This window comes from Gymnoscopelus microlampas (assembly GCF_963454915.1).
Source record: "Gymnoscopelus microlampas genome assembly, chromosome: 10".
Classification (NCBI taxonomy): domain Eukaryota; kingdom Metazoa; phylum Chordata; class Actinopteri; order Myctophiformes; family Myctophidae; genus Gymnoscopelus; species Gymnoscopelus microlampas.
In genome coordinates, this window is record NC_139947.1 from 4,520,057 (window position 1) to 4,540,016 (window position 19,960).

General features: G+C 39.6%; 1 protein-coding gene across 2 annotated transcripts; it reads right to left on the reverse strand.

The window, feature by feature from the left end:
* Positions 1-4,686: 4,686 nt before the first annotated feature.
* LOC311053102 (complement receptor type 1) lies at positions 4,687-18,993 on the reverse strand. Of its 2 annotated transcripts, XM_084068504.1 has the most exons (12): positions 18,837-18,993; positions 18,203-18,415; positions 12,127-12,354; positions 11,606-11,797; positions 10,674-10,844; positions 9,130-9,450; positions 8,600-8,803; positions 7,870-7,966; positions 7,565-7,641; positions 6,510-6,686; positions 5,366-5,548; positions 4,687-5,030 (listed from the first exon to the last, which is right to left on the reverse strand). In XM_084068504.1, exons 1-12 carry the CDS (start codon positions 18,889-18,891, stop codon positions 4,996-4,998), a joined length of 1,953 nt encoding a protein of 650 aa, XP_083924630.1. In that variant the 5' UTR covers positions 18,892-18,993; the 3' UTR covers positions 4,687-4,995. The 2 variants fall into 2 exon arrangements, with proteins under 2 accessions (XP_083924630.1, XP_083924631.1); XM_084068505.1 differs by lacking the exon at positions 10,674-10,844.
* Positions 18,994-19,960: the final 967 nt, after the last annotated feature.

Below are 19,960 nucleotides of genomic sequence, written 5' to 3' on the forward strand. Positions count from 1 at the left end.
ATGTCTGTTTCTCCTGTGAACGAATGCTCTACAGAGAAACAGTGGTAAAGTTAAAACCTGCAAAGTACACAGCAACAATAGATACTGTAAGTCTCCTGGACAAAGACCCAACTGCAATCAAGCAAAACAACACTTGGATCTGTCACACATGTCAACGCTCCATTAAAATGGGGAAACTCCCTCCACAGGCTTGGGCTAACAACTTATTACTGGATGCCATACCCCGAGAACTGCAAGATTTGCACCGTTAGAGGAAAGGTTGGTAAGTGAACGTATTGCCTTCATGAAACTTGTTGGCTTGCCAAGAGGCAGACAAAAGGCAATCCACGGTAATGCAGTCAATGTGCCATCTGACGTACACACTATCATCAAAGTTCCAATCTTGGAATAAATTCCAATATTTGCTGGCGGAGACTTGTGCTCCGAGGAGCACATTTTCTTGTTAGTATTATTATCATCATCATTATTATTATTGTTATGTCTGTAAAGCATTATAAACACATTCATGAGACAACTCTCTCATACAGTATGTTTATAATCATGCAAGACAACATATATCAATGTTTATAAAGTATAGGCCGTGGGCATATTGAACGTTATACATAAATACTATTCTCACGTTGAATTATTATTATTATTAACTCAACAGAAGTAACAGAATTAAAAACTGTTTGTACTCATTTGATCATTAATGTCTCTTATGATGAAGCTATGTTAACATGGAAATGATAGAAGTACTCTAGCACCACCTTGTGGAGACTAGATGAAACAAAGCGTCACCTTCCTAAACTAAGCCATTTTTTTGAGGAAAATTATATTTTTGCCTAAGTCAGCTCCTCATGACACTGTCCACCTCTGGTAAAATCGCCTATCTCCTAAATGAAAACTATGAAAAGGATCATGCTGTTCCCTCCCCTTTTAGTATAATGGCCTCTCCCTAGTGTGCCAAAATAGGCTTTTTTTCCCCGGCTTAACTCACATGACAAAAAAAATGGCCTAAGTCTGTAAATCAGTAAATAATTTGGCCTAAGTCAGGTTTAATCCTATTCAACCCTATTTAAATATCTTATGTTACATAACTGACAGAGAGTGTTATTTTTATGCTAATAGTCGTAATTTGTTATTAACGTTTTGGGTGAAATAATGTAGATTTGTTTTGGATTTTTATTTTTTCTGATGAACTTAAGAAAATGACTTTTAAGTTGTATTGGGTTGTGGCCTTGTCCATTTCTCCCTTTTCCCGTGCCTGTGGCTCCTGTACATGTCCTGTACTTGTCCTGTGCTTGTCCTGCGTTTGTCTCGTTTTGGTCTGTCCCTGTCTGTACCTGTCTTGTACTTGTCTGTGTCTCTCTCTCTTTTTCGTGTGGATGTCTATATTGTATTGAATGTTTTGCTTGCTATGTGTTATGTTTTGTTTAATGCATGTATGCATGATTATTGTTTGACTTGTCTCATTTATTTAGCTTTTTGTGAGTTTGTTTGTCTGACCGGGTTTTGTATTTATTTATTTATTTTATGTTGTATGTCTACATGTGTGTATGTGTATTATCAGTTTATTTTTCCTTTCCCTTTTTTGTCTTGGGTTTCCCTGTGTATGGCCTCTTGTGTGCTTTGGTGATCTCGCCTGTTTGTTTTACTTGAAAAAAATAGAAATAGAAAAAAATAATGACTTAGGCCATTAGTTTAGGAAGGTGATGAAAGGTTAGTCGAAGGTTTATTCAAACATCATCATAGTCAGAGGCATCATTTGCGCGTCTTAATCTATTAAGACCGGGGAAGCATCTGTGAGTCATTTTCAGTTTTCTTTGGCTATTCAAAAATAGCAGATCTAAAAGCTCATAGCGCGGCACCGAGAGATCTCAGAGGTTATTGTACTTTTACTCCACTACAATTATTTGAAAATTTTAGTTACTAGTTACTTTGTAGATTTTGATTATTATTACAAAACACACATTAACCACTTCAGCCCTATATACATTTCGGCCATTTGAAAATAGCAGATCTACAAGCTCACAATACGTTGCGATGCAACGCATTGGTGGAAAATGGTGTAGGCCTACTTTTTCCACCACTGCTTTTCAGATAATGTATCATTTAAGTAGTTTTGATATAATTATATAAAAGAGCAACTGATATTGTTGCAGATGTTTTGTACATTCTGAAGTTTGTCCCATATCTGTTGCTCTACCTTTAATGACTCTATACCAGACTCCCTCCTTTTTCTCTATCGTTGCTGTCCAAAACCGCTCCTTTTATTATTATTTTAATTTCAAAATAGTGAAAATAGCAGATCTACAAGCTCACAAAGCAACGCAATTCGTTGGGATTTGTAGATCTGCTATTTTCGCTGCTTTTGTGTGACACTCTTGTATGGTGAAGTACGGGCATCAATTGACAAAAAAAAGTTGAAATATGGAGATACAAGGTTTCTGCCCGACAGCAACGCTGTATAAACCATATCTCTTCACCAGAAATAGCAGATCTACAAGTTTGTGTTCTGAGCTCGAAGATATGCTATTTTCACCAAGTGTCTCTAGGTTCCATGTGTTTAATGTTATGTTGTGGAACAAATGCAAATTTGACTGACACACACACACACACACACACACACACACACACACAGTGGAATAGCGTGTGTGTATTATGACATTAAGGCGTGCATAACCACATTGTCCTCATATATAAGTTAACAATTCCATGCTATAATGGACCATAATATCTGTATATAAATGTAGCAGGGCTATGTTAAGCAATGACTACGCCACCCACACATATACGCCACCCACACATATAGGAGTGAGGGATCCTTTAAACACATTAACCATATACTGTGTATATATATATATAGATAGTTGTAACAGAGTATTTTTATATTGTGGTATTGCTTCTTTTACTTAAATAAAATATCTGAGTACTTCTTCCACCACTGCTGATCACCATGTGGTTTTGCTGTCTCACACCTTTCTTGTTGACAGGAAGCAAAACCACAAGTTGCCCTACATACGAGAGAGGACCTGGCATGCATCAAAATGGTGGCGACCAGTGCAGATTTTTTTTTATAAACATAATACATTTTATATAATATGCCCAGAAAGCTATGTCAAAGAACAGCATAAGGGCTACTGTTTCTACATCAAATAATGCATTTAATATCAGAGCATTAACATAAAAAATTAGCAATAGAAGAACGTTATTAGGCTACTTATGAACGATTCTGACAAGACAAAAAAAAAAAAAAAAAAAAATCAAATAGATATATATAAAAGCAAAACTCATTCAAGTATCAAAATACAGACAGCTAGATTCATATAGTTTCAATATTCTCATCATCATCATCACATTCGTCCCAGTTAAGTACCTCTACCCCCCCATGCTTAGCAATGTGCAAACGCCGGATGGGACCAGGATGGCTGAAGGTGCAAAACCGAAACCAATGAGCTGACAGTGTACCGTAGAGCAGCGGTTCTCAACCGTCCTGTTCGGCCCCCAAATAATTGGCAAAAAAAAAAAGATTTTCATGATAATATAACATTATTGTAAAAACAATAATGTAAAAAAAAAAAAAATCATGGTATGCTTTTGTTTTAAAAACATATTTTTTTCCTTCTTTTGATCGTGGAAACCGATAAATAGGAACTTAAGTTCTGTTGATCCAAGCCCAGAACGTGGCTCTGAAAATGGACCCAAGCCTTGAGAACCACTGCCCTTAGAGTTTTACCATACTGACCCCAACATGTACCATAATTATACAAGAGTTTATCATAATGACCAGACTATGTACCCATACACACATCATCAGCTGACTAAAAGAGTACCACTAAAGCCCGCTTTATACTTGGTCGTACAGCCCGAAGATAGCAGATCTACAAGCTAACTAGCCAACAAGCCAACTAGTAGTCCCAGAACTAGACGTTAGTAGGCTCTGTGCATGAAGGCCAATACAGGGGCCTTACAAGGTCGGAGTTTTTCTTTTTTTTGAAAGGAAGGTGATATAACCATAGAGTATATCAAAGATGGTAGATATAGAAAGATAGTCCATCTCAAGCATGTCCATCTCAAGCATGTCCATCTCAAGCATAGCCACTAGAGGCGAAATGGTTCCCAAATGCCATACAATGGCATACCAACGTCCTGTTAACTGTTGCTGGAGAAAGTTAACTGTCCCTCCCTAATAAAGTTGATTTGGTCCTGAGGAGTCTCTCTGAAAAAAGCCAGTTTAGAGTCAAAATGGGACACTTGACCCATGAATTTGATGCCCTCACAAGTATAGCAATAGAAGTGTGTGTGTGTGTGTGTGTGTGTGTGTGTGTGTGTGTGTGTGTGTGTGTGTGTGTGTGTGTGTGTGTGTGTGTGTGTGTGTGTGTGTGTGTGTGTATTCAGATGGATGGACTAGATATGATGCAGTACAGGACAGAGATCAGCAGAGGTCTCTACTAGCTCATCAGTCAGTCAGTCTCAGTGATTTAATAGTGTGAGTATAGACAGTAATTCATTAACAGGTAAACTCATGATGGGACAGATGACTGTATGGAGGGAGTTAAACAGGTTCACGCTCAACTTTGTACAGTTATAGGTGACTGTCGCTGTCATATTGTTGTCATGTTCTCCTCACAACTTGACCTACAACACAATTAAAAACTGTGAAAAATGGGTAAACAAATAAATAAACGTACTGTACTTCAGAAGTCTTTTCAATCATCCTTTAATTCGTTGATAGAAGTTTTACCTCATTTCAGTTTAGTACATATACGTTTAAGCTTCTTGTTTCACAATGTAGCTTATTTTTAGTGCTTCTCATTTTACAATGAGTTTCTTTTAAGTGCATTACAAAAGATAGAAAAAATATTTATGCAACACTGTTAAAAAGTTATTATTTTACACAGCATTGATGTGAAAGTCTTACTGTGAAATACTGTGAAATAACATTTGAATGTCCCCAGTTGAACATATCAAATATCTAAATTATTATGGATTTTTGGGAGGGTTTGAGTTGCTTCAGTAAGGGTACCGGTTGCGCACATTGCCACCCCCTGAAAAACAGAAACAAAATGTGTCAAAAATAAAAACATCAAGAACTGAGAAAATGTTAAGCTTTGTAATAAATAAGTTGTAATAAAGCTAGGGATGAAAGCTTGAATCCCCCATCATCCATATTCTGGAGGAGGGGGGGGGCATTAGCCAAAAATAGCAGATCTACAAGCTCACAACGCGTGTAGATCTGCCATCTTTGGTGAAGAGATTTAGTGTAGATGGAAAACAGTGGTCAAAGTACAGAGCCAACTTTAGAGCCAAATTAACTCTATTAACTTTGACTGCCAAACACGAGATTTCTAGTCATATTTTGCTATGGCAATGTTTTACTTACAGCTACACGTGGGAAGTTTAGGGCTCCATTGTCCATCGATACCACAGGAAACGGTGACGGAGCCCACCAACACGTACCCCCTGTCACAGCGAAATGACACGGCGTCTCTGTGCTTGTAGGGGGGTCTCAACGCCCCAGTCCTGGAGGAGTGGGGCACGTCGGGGAGGACGGGACAGGATATGTCTGTGAGGAGAGATTCAACAAGCAATCCTCAGTGTCGTTGTGGTCCCAACACGTCAACTTACGTCATCATACTGTAAGTAGAGGGCTGTCACGATTAGGAAATGTTTTTCTTGACGATTAAATGTCGCTCAAAAAAGTGTGATTAACGCTGGCTGTCGTTGAACATTATGAATAAAAAAAAAATATATATATTTCCGTTAGGCTTCGTAAACAGGTGCACAGGGCAGATAATAGGCTCTATGCACAGCAGCCATATTGTGAAGACATTCACAGGTGTTACCAATGATACTAATGAAGGCTCTGTTCCATTCTGGTCGGTGGGTCAAACAGAGTCAGGGTGCTGATATTGTGCATGTTGGCTCACTGGAAACACTCTGCTGCACCAGTGGGTCTAAAGTTGGGGTCCAGGGACCCTCATGGTTCCTTGAGGGGGTTCCAAATGTCCCCTTACGGGTGTGTAACTCTGAGAGTGTACAAATGGAACCAAACCGTATTCATTTGGGGGTCCATATGGTTCCATTTGTACACTCTCAGAGTTATGGGGTCATGGAAACCACTGTGCTACACTAAATGGAACAGAGCCTTCATTAGTATCATTGGTAACACCTGTGAAGGAAGTGATAATATGGCTGCTGTGCATAGAGCTTATTATGACAAATAACAACAAAAAAACTAAATAGTGAAAATAGCAGATATATAAGCTCAAAACGCGTCACGGTTTTGAGCTTGTCGATCTGCTATTTCCACAATTTTTATTATCTCAATCTCAAATAATAGTGATTATGCAAGTATGTAATAATTGTGACAGGCAATGACATGTATACACATTTGTATTCAATTTAAAAAGTATGTTTGAAATGTTCTCAACCAGGCCATGTGCTTGCATCTATGCGTCCATGATAATGCCTGGTTAAAATGGGATTTGACATGAAATCCATGCCAACATCATGTGGTGCCGTACCTTTGCATGTGGGGGGCGGGTCGCTCCAGGTCCCGTCCTTGGTGCACCAGAGCTGCTTGTTCCCGCTGAGCGTCCCCTTACGGCAGCGGTAGCTCACCACACTGCGGTACGTGTGCGGCTCGAACCCTCCCGACATCACTGCGTCCATCACCGCCGGCGGGTCTGGGCAGTGCACCACTGGAAGACACCAAAAGATTATTATATAGTTTAGCATGTTTCATTGATTTATTTGTAGTTTTTTTAAAAGGGATAGTTCACCCCCAAAATGTTTTTTTTTAAATATCGATTAGTCACCCCATGGATACTTGAATTCATGGATATTGTTTTGTATTTGTCGCATTCCTAAGCCAATAATTTGATGACAAGCGGTAGAAGACGCTTTGTGTTTCCTACTGGAACCGCTGCCTACCCGTCCGCTGGTCATCAAATTATTGGCTTAGAAATGCAACAAAAACTAAAAAATATCTAAGTCTCCATGGGGTGACTAATAGAAAAAGGTGGGGAAATGGTGAACTATCCCTTTAAGATATGCCTTTATCCATAGGGTATTAGTGAAGATGGACAGGAAACGGGGAGAGAGAGAGAGACATGCAGTAAAGATCGTCGGGAACGGGACTCGAACGAGCGATTCACTGTCAGGCTACACAACAGCCTACTGTAGGTGCCCGGACCGCAAGGCCAGCGGTCAAGGCCATTTGTAGTTTGAAACTAATGATGAACTAAACTAGCAAACAAAGTCAAAACAGTGTCAGTTTTTTGTTTATTGTAATGACTCAAAAAACATTTACAAAACATGTACAGTATTTACTGTACAGTTAAAACTGGCACGGCTAAATATGGAAGATACATTTAATATCCTCCTGAGATACTAGGACGAAGGACATGTTCTATGATTTTAGTTTGTTATTTTTATGTCTAACTTTTCTTCTTAAAATTCTATTTGATTATTTGTGTTAGTATTTATACTAACTACTATAGTATACACACATTGACAGTAGTTTGTGCATGAGCAGAAGGTAGTATCACTGATGACAACATGCTTTTAGATCACTGACCGTCACAGACCGGAACCCGGCCGTCCCAGAGTCCAGAACTCATGCAGCGCCTGGTTTTCTGGCCGACCATGTCATACCTGGCAACAACAAAGTACAAATGAGTGTTAACACTAGTTACTGATAAACCCATTATTAAGACCGGGAACGCATTTGTGTCATTTTAACATTTCTTCAGCTAGTCAAAAATAGCAGGTCTAAAAGCTCGTACCGCGGCCGGCACCGAGGGCCATGAGCTTGTAGATAATCGTGAACATTTTTGCAAATCTTTGAATATATATTATTGTTATAGTATATAATGTTCTTACCCTTCATCACAGACACCTGTAGCAGAGTCTCCAAACTCTGATCCAGTGTACATAAACTGACCGTTGGAGATTTCCCCAGCAGAGCCACATGACTTCCCTGTGGAAGGGAAAGAAATATCCTTTATTACACTGGTATGAAATAGCCTTCAATACACTGGCATGAAATATCCTTCATAGGCTCTATGCACAGCAGCCATATTATCACTTCCTTCACAGGTGATACCAATGATACTAATGAAGGCTCTGTTCCATTTAGTGTAGCACAGTGGTTTCCACGACCCCCATAACTCTGAGAGTGTACAAATGGAACCAAATGGACCCGTAACTCTCAGAGTTACACACCTGTAAGGGGCCATTTGGAAGCCCATGAGGGTCCCTGGACCCCAACTGTAGACCCACTTGTGTAGCAGAGTGTTTCCAGGGGGCCAACATGCACAATACCAGCACCCTGACTCTGTTTGACCAGAATGGAACAGAGCCTTCATTAGTATCATTGGTAACACCTGTGAATGTCTTCATAATATGGCTGCTATGAATAGAGCCTATTACACTGATATGAAATATCCTTCATTACACTGGTATGAAATATCCTTCATTACACTGATATGAAATATCCTTCGATACACTGGTATGACATGACAATACCAAAATGGCACACTATGAAAAGATGCTGCATGGTAAAAACCTTATACCCAAACACAGTAGTAATACAGTAAATAGTTATACTTACGTTCACATCTCAGTGTGAGTCTGGTCCATTTTCCCTCGACACAGTGGCGGTAGCTGCTGCCCCCTGATGGTACGTATCCCAACTCACACACGTAGCGCACTCTGGAGCCGGCAGGAAATGCAGTGGACTTCTGGGTAATGTAGTAATCGTGAAGGAGGATGTTGGGTTGGTTGTCGAGCCGCGGTGCATCACACTCACCTATAGCTAGAAATTAAAGACATCGCCAGCACTTACTGTCTGCTGTAAACTCATGTAAAGGTAGAGTAACAGATAAGGGATGGACTTCTGGTATTTAAATACTATACACAGCAATATCAGTTTCTTTTTTCTTATGAAAGGCATTTAAAAGTGCCGTTTCATTTTGGATATCCAGCCAAATCTCTCCTGCGAAAATCGCAGATCTACAAACTCACAACGTGTCGCAAAAGCTCAAGTTGTGAGCTTGTAAATCGGGCGATTTTTGCCTACCGCTTGCCCCAGAATAGGGACACTAGCGTTCAAGTGTTAAGGATGCAGCATCAAAGACACACCTGGTGGTTTGGGTGTAACAGACGGCGTGGGTTTAACAGTCGGTTTAACAGTCGGTTTTACAGACGTTGTGGGTTGAACAGTAGGTTTAACAGACGTTGTGGGTTGAACAGTCGGTTTAACAGGCAGCAGACACTTCGGAAGCCGAGGCTGCCACTGGCCTGCAGTACCACATGAGACCTGCGGTGGTGCGTCCAGCTGGAAGCCCTGTTTGCAGGTGACGGTCAGGGTCTCTCCCACCCTGTATGAAGCCTCTGGCCTGCCAGTGGACACACTGTTGTCCACAGCAGGGCTGGAGCAGGTCTTCTCCACCGGTTTAGCGTCTGACAATGGAAACATCAACAGAACAACCATTATACACACACTATGGAGGACAAAGTAGATGATGACCTGTTAAAAACGACATGCTTTTATTCATGTACATATGGTCAGTAAACACCGCTGGCATACATATGCACATCAATGTGACTCCACTACACATTCTCAGCCCCCCCCCCCCCCAGAGAAAAAAGCATTTAAAAACCTCAGACGCATATTAAAACCATTCACAAGGCAGAGCGATAGCCACGCCAGTGCCAAGAGCAGTGCAAGGCCCGCTTCTGCTGTTCCGAGTTGATTACCGATATGCAGTGGTGGAAAAAGTACTCAGATATTTTACTTAAGTAAAAGTATCAATTCTGCAATATAGAAATACTCCATTACAAGTAAAAGTAACGGAATTAAAAGTTTACTTGAGTAAAAGTGTAAAAGTAATGGAATTAAAAGTTTACTTGAGTAAAAGTACAAAAGTAGAAAGTACTCATTATGCAGAATGTCCAATTTTACACGTTTTCAAATGTATTAAAAAAAACGTTTAAAAATGGCAGATCTACAAGCTCACAATGCGATGCATTGTGAGCTTGTAGATAATAAACAGAAAACATGGATGTCTCATGGTTGTGCCAATGATTCAAAGTTAGGTGGTAAATGACACAGTCCAGGCCAGGAGGATCAAAATAATGTTTGTTGATCTTCCACATGGGGGGGGGGGGGGTAGGTAAGAGAGGGGGTTTTGGAGGACGGTTTTCAACCATTTTGATTTAGTCTGTCTAAAAAAAAAGTGACATTGATGAGTAGCACTCCTCTCTGAAAGTTGAACCACTTTCTGCTTGAAACGCTCAGGGCGCTCCGCCAAAAAAAACTCGCCAAGAACGCTGAAACGTGATGCTCGTGCGTCTTTAACATAGAAAAGCCAGGCGATGGCATCTCAAAAAGCGCTTTCTGTGGACACACCCTTAAACGTTGCAACACATTTTGAGCTTGTAGATCTGCTATTTTCAAAAGATTTGTATACATGTTGAACTTATGAAATGGGGCATTCCGCATAATAAGTATTTTAAGTATATTTTGATGCCAATACTTTTGTACTTTTACACAAGCACATTTTAATACCGGACTTTTACTTGTCAACAGATTATTTCTACACTGCAGTATTGATACTTTTACTTAAGTAAAACATTTGAGTACTTTTCCCACCACTGCGCAGTATAGATCAAGCTCTCCCTACCTGGCTGGCATTGAGGAATGTTGCTCCACTTCAGAGACTCTAAACATGTCACTGTGCCGGGCCCCTGGAGGTGATGCCCAGCATGGCATGTCACAGTGATTTCAGAATTCACCCTCTTCCATTCCTTGGAAAGCTTTCCATTTGGTACATTTAATTCAGGACACTTGAGCCCTACAAAAGAAAAGTTATAAAAAGACTTATTGCAAAACTAATTTGAAGCGTACTTTTTTTAACGGTGTACAATCCTTTATGCTGTACTGCTATACTTTCTGAAGAAATCAAAGTAACTACATTGGTCACCTGACTGATACCAGATGGTGAACATAAAAGCTTACAACTGCCTCAGACATGAAACAACACAACGTCCCTTTTCATTCTAAAGCGTAGCGTGCAGGAATTTCTTCTTTTCATTTGAGAAAGTGAAGTAAAATGCTGCCATCACACATTAGCTACTTTAGAAATACACATTATATTTTCACACCCAATACAAGAGAAAGATATACTGTGTGCATATAGCTTCTTCAAATAACTCCCATAATAGTCATTTACAAGATGTACAGTAAAGGCTAGATTTTGACAGATTCAACTCATTAAAGCATGAATGTGTATGTTGTGTCTGTGTACTGCAGAATTCCACATACTGCAAGTAAAACATGATGTAACATCGTCTAGGGCTGGGCAATTAACAATTTGTTGCACAATGAATGATGCAAAAATAGCTGATCTACATCGCTGATGCGTTGTGAAATTGTAGATCATCCATTTTCACCATTAATGAAAATCAATGATTTTATTTAAATCAATTTTCTCTTAGATCAATTATAAATAATCATTGGAGGCAAAAGTTGTGAAATAACGGTGGTGGTGAAATAATGGTGATATAGATTTTTTGAAGTCATATCGCCCGGCGCTAATCTGGTCTGTTCACTTACAAATGCACTTGGGAAGAGATGGAGACCATTTTCCATCCCATCCACAGGTAACCGTGTTGGATCCGTTCAGCGTACGACCGTCCGTACAGCCAGAGAAGGACAGCGAGTCTCCAGGCCTGTAAACAACATCTGATCCATGGATCTTTGTGGTCTTTAAGAACTGGTTTGGTCCTTTACATGTAACGTCTCCGACTAAGAACAAAGAGGGGGGGGGGGGGGGGGCAAGTAGTGGTGAATGTTTTGCCGCGTGCATTTTCAGAGCATGTTTATTTTAATAATCAAACAATCAATTAGATTGTTAGATCAACGGAATTAATATATACCTTAATCTCCGGTATTAGAATGAAAACAATTTTTTCCAAGTTTTACAGGAAACGAAAATGCCATGAAATTGTTTCTACATTCATCTTGTTTTGGGAATTATCTGGGGGCCCAATTGCATACACATCCTCACGGGGCCACACTACTGGTTGAGAATCACTGACTTATAGTAGCCTAGCCCAGAACCTATAAACACTGACCTGGAACCTTGGCCTCGTCGCCACTAGGGGGCTCTGGCAGACACTGTGGCAGCGGAGGCGTCCATGTGCCATCAGCACCACAGGTGGAGCTGTGGGCTCCGGTCTGAATGAATCCTGGGCTGCAGGTGAAGGTGACAGAGTCCCCCTCTCTGTACCCTGAAGACCCTGCGCTGCTCGGAACACCGTTGGACACCACAGGCTCAGAGCAGAGCTTCACTGCACCAACCTCTGTGATGGAAACACAAGGAGCACAATGTTAGTAGTTGAATGTTATACTGATATTATTCAAATAAAAACTGACTCTTGATTCGTTATGTTTGGGGCCTATGGATGGCGTTAAAATCTGATGACGTTAAAATCTGCCATTTTAACGTCACGTTCATACAGTATGTATTGAATGTTCATTGAGGTGCATGGTCTTATTAAGTAAACGCAGATGTGTTTTGCGCGTGTAGATCTATAAGATGTGTTCAACCCCCCCCACACACACTCCTAAAGTCTTGACAACCCCTGTGTCTTGCACCGAAAAGACTGTAGCAGATCTACAAGCTCACAACACATCTGCATTTACTTAACCCATTACAACCGAGAAAGCCTCCCTGTCATTTTAGGTTTTTGCCTTGGTGATTAAAAAAAAAATCACACCTGTGTGAAGGTAGCGGCGCCTTTGATACATTTTGTCATCAATAAGTGTTTATAATGTGTTTATAGCCACGTGTCACGTGAAGCTTGACCAATCACTTTGTTGACGTGTCTGACCAATCAGAACGTTGACGCAAAAGCCAGGTATAGAGGGCTAATATCCGCTCTATACCTAAAGGTATAGAGCGGCTAGCGCCGCTAAAAATAGCAGATGTACAAGCTCACAGTTCTGCCATTTTAATGGGTCTTAATGGGTCGAGTGAATTACTCTGCAGAGCAGTGGTGTAAAGTGACTAAGTACATTTACTCAAGTACTGTACTTAAGTACAATTTTGAGGTAGTTTTACTTTACTGGAGTATTTCCAATTTTCAGTACTTTTACTCCACTTACATCTCATAGGCAAATGTTGTACTTATACTCCACCACAAATACTTGAAAACTTTAGTTACTTTGTAGATTTCATAACATACATTACCCACTTCAGCCTATACATTTCGGCCATTTGAAAATAGCAGATCTACAAGCTCACAACACATTGTGAGCTTGTAGATCTGCCAGTTTCAAAAGATTAGTCTACCTTTTACACATTTGAAAACGTGTGCAATGGGACAGTCTGCATAATGAGTACTTTAAGTACATTTTGAAACCAATACTTTTGTTCTTTTACTCAAGTAAATTTCGAAGTCTGCACAATTTTTTGTATTTCTACATTGCAAGCATTGATACTTTTACTTAAGTAACAAATGTGAGTAGTTTTTCCACCACTGTGGAACAGTAGGGAGACCACCTCCAACCACTGCACATGTATATGTAATACTGTCAAAGTGTATTAACATACTCTGTACGATACAGATTGCTTACTGTCAAAACGTTAGCGGGCATCTTTTAAAATAAAACAGTATTGCATCGTTGCATCGACCTCCTTTTAAACAACAGATTGCTTAAATCAGAATGCAGCTTGACGCGGTGCATCGTTCAGCAGCATTACATCATAAACATTTCCACTCAAAGAAAACATTCACACCCAGTTCTACTATGTTTATCTTTGTTTACTTGGAATCACTGCCAGTCTTGTGTAATGAGACTAGCAGTACAACCCACTGCCTACTGTACCATGCACTCATACATATCTATCTATTCTACACCCTAACCCTGTGGTCAGGCACTGTCTGTACTCGCCTTTCACACTCAATGACAGACCTCAGTTAAATAGCACTCTGTCTGCTGTTTCATGTGTTGCAGTTAGATGATTCCTGGTGTAGTCTAGTGTTAATGACAGTGGTGGAAAGTAACTAAGTACATTTACTTTAGTTATTTTAATTAAGTACAATTTTGAGGTATTTTCACTTTACTGGAGTATCTCCAATTGTCTATACTTTTACTCCATCAAAAATAGATAGAGGCAAATAGAGGCGTTCAGAGGCGATTATTTGAACACTTTTGTAAGTTTAGTTACTAGTTACTCTTAATAAATAAATTATATTATAAAACAGACATTAACCACTTTAGCCCTATTTAATACATAGGCTATTTGAAAATAGCCGATCTACACACTCGCTGTGAGCTTGTAGATCTGCTATTTTCAAATATTTTAGTATTTAAGTACATTTTGATGCCATTAATTACTTTTGTACATTTTGTGCACAGGCCTTTTCAGAATATTTTTATACTGTGGTATTGCTACTTTTCCTTAAGTAAAATATCTGAGCACTTCTTCCACCACTGGTTAATTACAAGGACAGAGCCTTATCAAATAACAGGCTGCTCAGCCTTCAAGAGTCACAATATCCTGATTTAGATGACTCATAATAAATAGGATTAAAAATGACTCATCCTTCAAGAGTCACAATACATTAACCACTTATATACTTTGTATATAGACGATCTCACGCTTACACGTGTTGTGAGCTTGTAGATCTGTTATTTTCAACCACACGCGAGTTCTCTAAACAAAAGCAAAAAGTGGGAAACTATTATCAGTCAAGATGAAACTAGGGTGAGATGAAGTCAAACCATTTATTTGTTTCACAATGCGCTGCAAAACAACCACAAGACATCATCATCAAGCCCACTAAAGTCAACAGGTTTGCCACAGGTATCTCAGACGCCTATGGCAAAAACTTTATCCACCTTCATAATTATTCCCCTTAACCACTTAAGCCCAATTAAAACAAATATATAAGAAAAACACGTTGTGCCTGGTTATACATCTGCTTTTTTGTGCCATTTTTCTATTTGAACTCCAACATAGCCGCGGGAAGACCTTTTAGGTTAGGGGTGCGGTATGTGCACGCATGCGCGCGCAGACCCCCACCCCAGCGGACCCCCCCCCCCCCCCCCCGCGGACCCACCCGCTTTATTTCGGTTTTAGGGTTAGGATTAGGTTAGAGTTCTGTTATTTAATTCTTATTTTACCAATTTATTATCCAAAAAAAAAAAAAACCTTTTTGATGGGGGGGGAATAGGAATACCAGGTTGATAGTGGTCAAGATCCTGAATCATATTTATGAAGAAGTGTCAAGTTTCAGGTTGATGTTCCTTCTACATTTGCAGAAGCCACAAAGACTTGAATCATAACCACCCACACCTTTTATTAAAGCCCATTATACCAGCACTATTCCAGTTCCAGTGTCGAGACTGGTCTTGACGTGTGTTCTCTAAAATCCTGATCTAGCCACAGACCTCGGTCTGACATAACAAGCCAACAAAATTAAATTTGCTTACGGATAAACGTGATATACTGCTCATAAAAAAAGTTGGTATTTTACAGCTCTTGTGAAGAGAGAGAGAGAGAAATGGAGATAGAGATAGAGATATATTCACAGGAAATATTCACACATCCACTTAACTCGGTTTTAGGTGCGTTGTATCAAATTCATGATGGCACTATAACAGGCCGGTAAAAATGTAGGCCTACAGTCATACTAGGGGTTGGACTTGGGAGATACCAGTTGCATAAATAAATACAATTGAGGTTCAGTCTATTCTGATTAGACTTGTCTCAATTCAAGAATAAGAGACATTATTCTCAAGAGAAGGATATGCTTAGTTGAAGTTGATGAAACAAAAGCATGTGAACTGGGCACTGACTGAGCTCAGTCAGGAGAAAGCTGGGCACCAGAGTGGGCACTTGAAAAGACCGGGCACTTAAAATGAAGTGGGCACAGGGCAAGCACACACACATTTTTTTCTTTAAAAAATGAAATTGAGGGGAGAAGTCTTTGCAAAACCATCTCAAAATCGTTATAAGCCTTTTTTGTTATAGAGAAATACAACTCAAGTATATCAGTGAACTAGGCACTAATACAAAGTGGGCGTTAATATTGGCCCACATAGGTCATGAGTTTAATAAGTCTACTGTATAATATATGAATTGTAATTATTTTTACTGTGACTGATCATGTGATTTTCCATATATATATATACACAGTATATATATATATAGAGTTGTGATATAATTTTACTGTTACGAATTGACTCTGTTAGTCCACACACACACACACATTAATATATATATATATATATACACATACATACATACATACATACATACATACATACATACATACATACATACACACACACACACACACACACACACACACACACACACACACACACACACACACACACACACACACACACACACACACACACACACACACACACACACACACACACACACACACACACACACACACACACACACACACACACACACACACACACACACACACACACACACACACACATTTTGGCATTTATTTTGATTGCAATTATGACTACTATTATTATTATCACCATTATATGCTTTATCATATCCATCATGTAAAGCCTCGACCACATTGCCGATTATGATCTGAAAAATAATTAATACAAAAAAATATATAGTGCCCAGTTTTCCCCTACAAAAGCCCACCCCCCTCGGTGAAAGTCTAAAAATGCTTGACATTTAGTAGCTAGAATATCTGGTTCTTAATGACCAGTAAGCCTACTACTGATAGTAAAATGTGATCAGACTATCTGGTTCTTAATGACCAGTAAGCCTACTACTGATAGTAAAATGTGATCAGACTAGACTGTAAACATCTGATTTTGATCATTTCTTAGGAACAGGTTTTTGCTGAGAAATGTCCCTTTAAAAAGGACCCTTGGCTTGTGCACCGTGCACGTCATCATCCAAACACACATCCAGTCTAAATTTAACCCAATTCCATTGTCTCATCTATCATCATCAGGGTTGCCATGCGCTCATTATACGCGACTGGGAGGTAGTTATTCACTTCTCTCACAAGCTCACAACGCGTCGCATCCACAGTATGGTCGTATCGCAATGTGTTGTGAGCTTCACGCCCCATGGAGACATGGACTTTCTGCACTATGCCCCTCAGATACTCCAAACGTGTACAAATTGAAAATAAGGTGCTTACCCCCAAGCCCCAAATGTTAACTAATTTTACGCGGTAGTAGTTTAATGTAACAATCCATATATTTCAATAAAGAAGTGTCTTAATCCCGTCTGTGGCCGAACGCCATTTTTTCACCCTCGTTTACTTCCCGTTTACATTTAGTGTAATTCCGGGTTTTACCGGATGCGCCCCCTTACTACCGCCCATTGGGAACTTCCGACAGAATCGGCCACAGACGGCATTAAAACACTTCTTTATTGAAATATATGGATTATTACATTAAACTACTACCCCGTAGAAGTAGTTAACATTTGGGGCTTTGGGATAAGCACCTTTATTTTCAATTTGTACACGTTTGGAGTATCTGAGGGGCATAGTGCAGAAAGGCCATGTCTCCATGGGGCGTGAACCCTACAACTCTCGTAGATTGAAAACGTCAGAATCATAAAAACGTCTACGAGAGTTGTATACTACAGATAGACCTGGGTAGGCTGTGGTATTTACCATTTTCTGCCAGCGGCACCGTTGTAGGCTCTACTGCGTGCGGAGCAGCCTATTTAGGTTCAACCAGAGGGTTCAACAGGCTCTGACCACTTCAGTCAACAACAAAACGGATTTTTTTTTTCACTTCCACCACAGAACTTTATACTAGTAATACGCCACTGTTTCCCAAACACTCGGTCGGGACCCATTTGTGGGTCGCGGACACATCTTTATGGGTCACGAGTAAATAGCCCTTTTTTTCCCTCCTTATTATTTTTTGGATATTTTTTTTTTTTAAATGCAAACATGTCCATGAATTAAAAACAAATAATGTGTTTTCAATAATTTAATGAATAAATAAAACAAAATCTAAGAAATGCCAAGTAGAAAACAAATGATTAAGAAGTAGTGCAGGACCCTGGCTTGGGTCCTGCATGCATGGGGAGACGTCACATTTCTCTTTTGGGTCTCGACTCTGGATCTAAAAAGCTTGGAAACCAGTGGTCTCTAGGCTATATAGTACTGACAAAGTCTCACTTACTTTCACATGTTAGTGATATAGGTGTCCATTTTCCAGACATACAAGCAGCAACAGGGTTTCCTCCAGTTCTAGTGAATCCCTCCTTGCATACGTAAAATACTTTCTCTGTAGGAGCGTATTTCTGTCTTATGACGCTGGAGCTATGCATCTTGGTGTTCATGATGAAGATCTCTGGAGGTCCACAGTGCTTTGAACGCGTCTGAGCCATCTGAGCTGTGGATGGAAAGATGCAGGGATTATTAGGCTACATTAGTCCTGGAACATGACAGTCACGGATGAACTTCAACCTGGTGTTTGCACAGTCTCTATTTTTGAAAATACGGAGAAAGTGGCCACCGATCGGATTAAAATCCTCTTTATTGAACAATTTGGAAGATACGTGTACTTCTGAGGGCCTGAACATAATTGTAACATCCATGGCCATGAGGTAAGCACTTTATATTTGAAATCTGAACGTTGATGTAGATGTACGGACCAAAAAGGGAGAAAGTGCAGGCACCACGTTGAAGTTCAGCCATGACTGTCATGACAAACGACCGTCGTATGATGATCCATGCATATGTCTATCAGATAAAACGGGAAAATATAGCTATAGTAAGCGACATTTGCAAAATGTTGGATCGTTTCCACTTACCCAAAGAATGCATCGTAAACGAGAGAAAAACGATGATCCATCGAATGTCCAACATGTTGTTCTGTTATCAAGTTGTTTGTGCGTAAAGAAGATACTGTTTATCCAGTCTAGACTGTTGTGACAGTTGCAGGGTGCTGGGCTTTAATACAGGAGGAGGAGGAGGTGGGATCAAGTGGATTACGCACCAGATTTAAATTCACACAGATTATGTATGATGACTAATCTCTACACACACCAGTGACAGTGATTTTTTTTTTAACCAATGGGTTTCCATGATGCGCTGTGACAGATATGACAGATACCAGTGGTGGAAAGTAACTAAGTACATGTACTCAGTTACTGTAGGGCCCACTTGAGTAAAAATTTGAGGCATTTTTTACTTTACTTGAGTATTTCCAATGTAATACTTTTAGCTACTTCTACTCCACTATACATCTCAGAGGCAAATATTCTACTTTCACTACACTACAATTATTTGAAAACTTTAGTTACTAGTTACTTTGTAGATTTTGATTACAAAACATACATTAACCACTAACACTTACAATGCTTTGCGATGAGACACGTACATTGTGAGCTTGTAGATCTGCTATTTTCAAAATATTTGAATACATTTGAAACTCGTGAAATGGGAAATTCTGCATAATGAGTACTTTTACTTTGGTACTTTAAGTATATTTTGATACCAATATTTTTGTACTTTTACTCAAGTACATTTTTGATTCCGGACTTTTACTTGTATCAGAGTATTTCTACATTGCAGTATTGATACTTTTACTTAAGTAAGAAATGTGAGTACTTTTTCCACACAGACAGATAGACAGACAGACAGAGAGACAGAGAGACAGACAGCTATTTTTGATGGATCAGCTGTCTGTGGTTCTTAAACGTTTTCATGTCAAGGACCCCCAAATTCATAGGCTATTTGGCTGCGAACCCCCATTTGAAAATATTTTTGTGCCAGGGACCCACATACAGGATTTGCGTTGTTGTTTTTTTTACCCCCAAGATTGAAAATAGCAGAGCTTACAACGCGTCATTGTCACAATGCGTTGTGAGCTTGTAGATCTGCTCTTTTCAAATATCCACTGTAAAGGTTTATATTGGTTAAACTGAAAAAAAAT

What these genes read in the sequence shown, in the direction of transcription:
- LOC311053102 (XM_084068504.1), bottom strand. Translation starts at nt 18,891, where the DNA reads ATGTTGGACATTCGATGGATCATCGTTTTTCTCTCGTTTACGATGCAT. An exon ending in GTTTACGATGCATTCTTTGG is followed by an intron (nt 18,416 to 18,836) that starts GTAAGTGGAAAC and finishes TTCCATCCACAG; the next exon opens with CTCAGATGGCTCAGACGCGT. An exon ending in CGACGAGGCCAAGGTTCCAG is followed by an intron (nt 11,798 to 12,126) that starts GTCAGTGTTTAT and finishes CTTTGTTCTTAG; the next exon opens with TCGGAGACGTTACATGTAAA.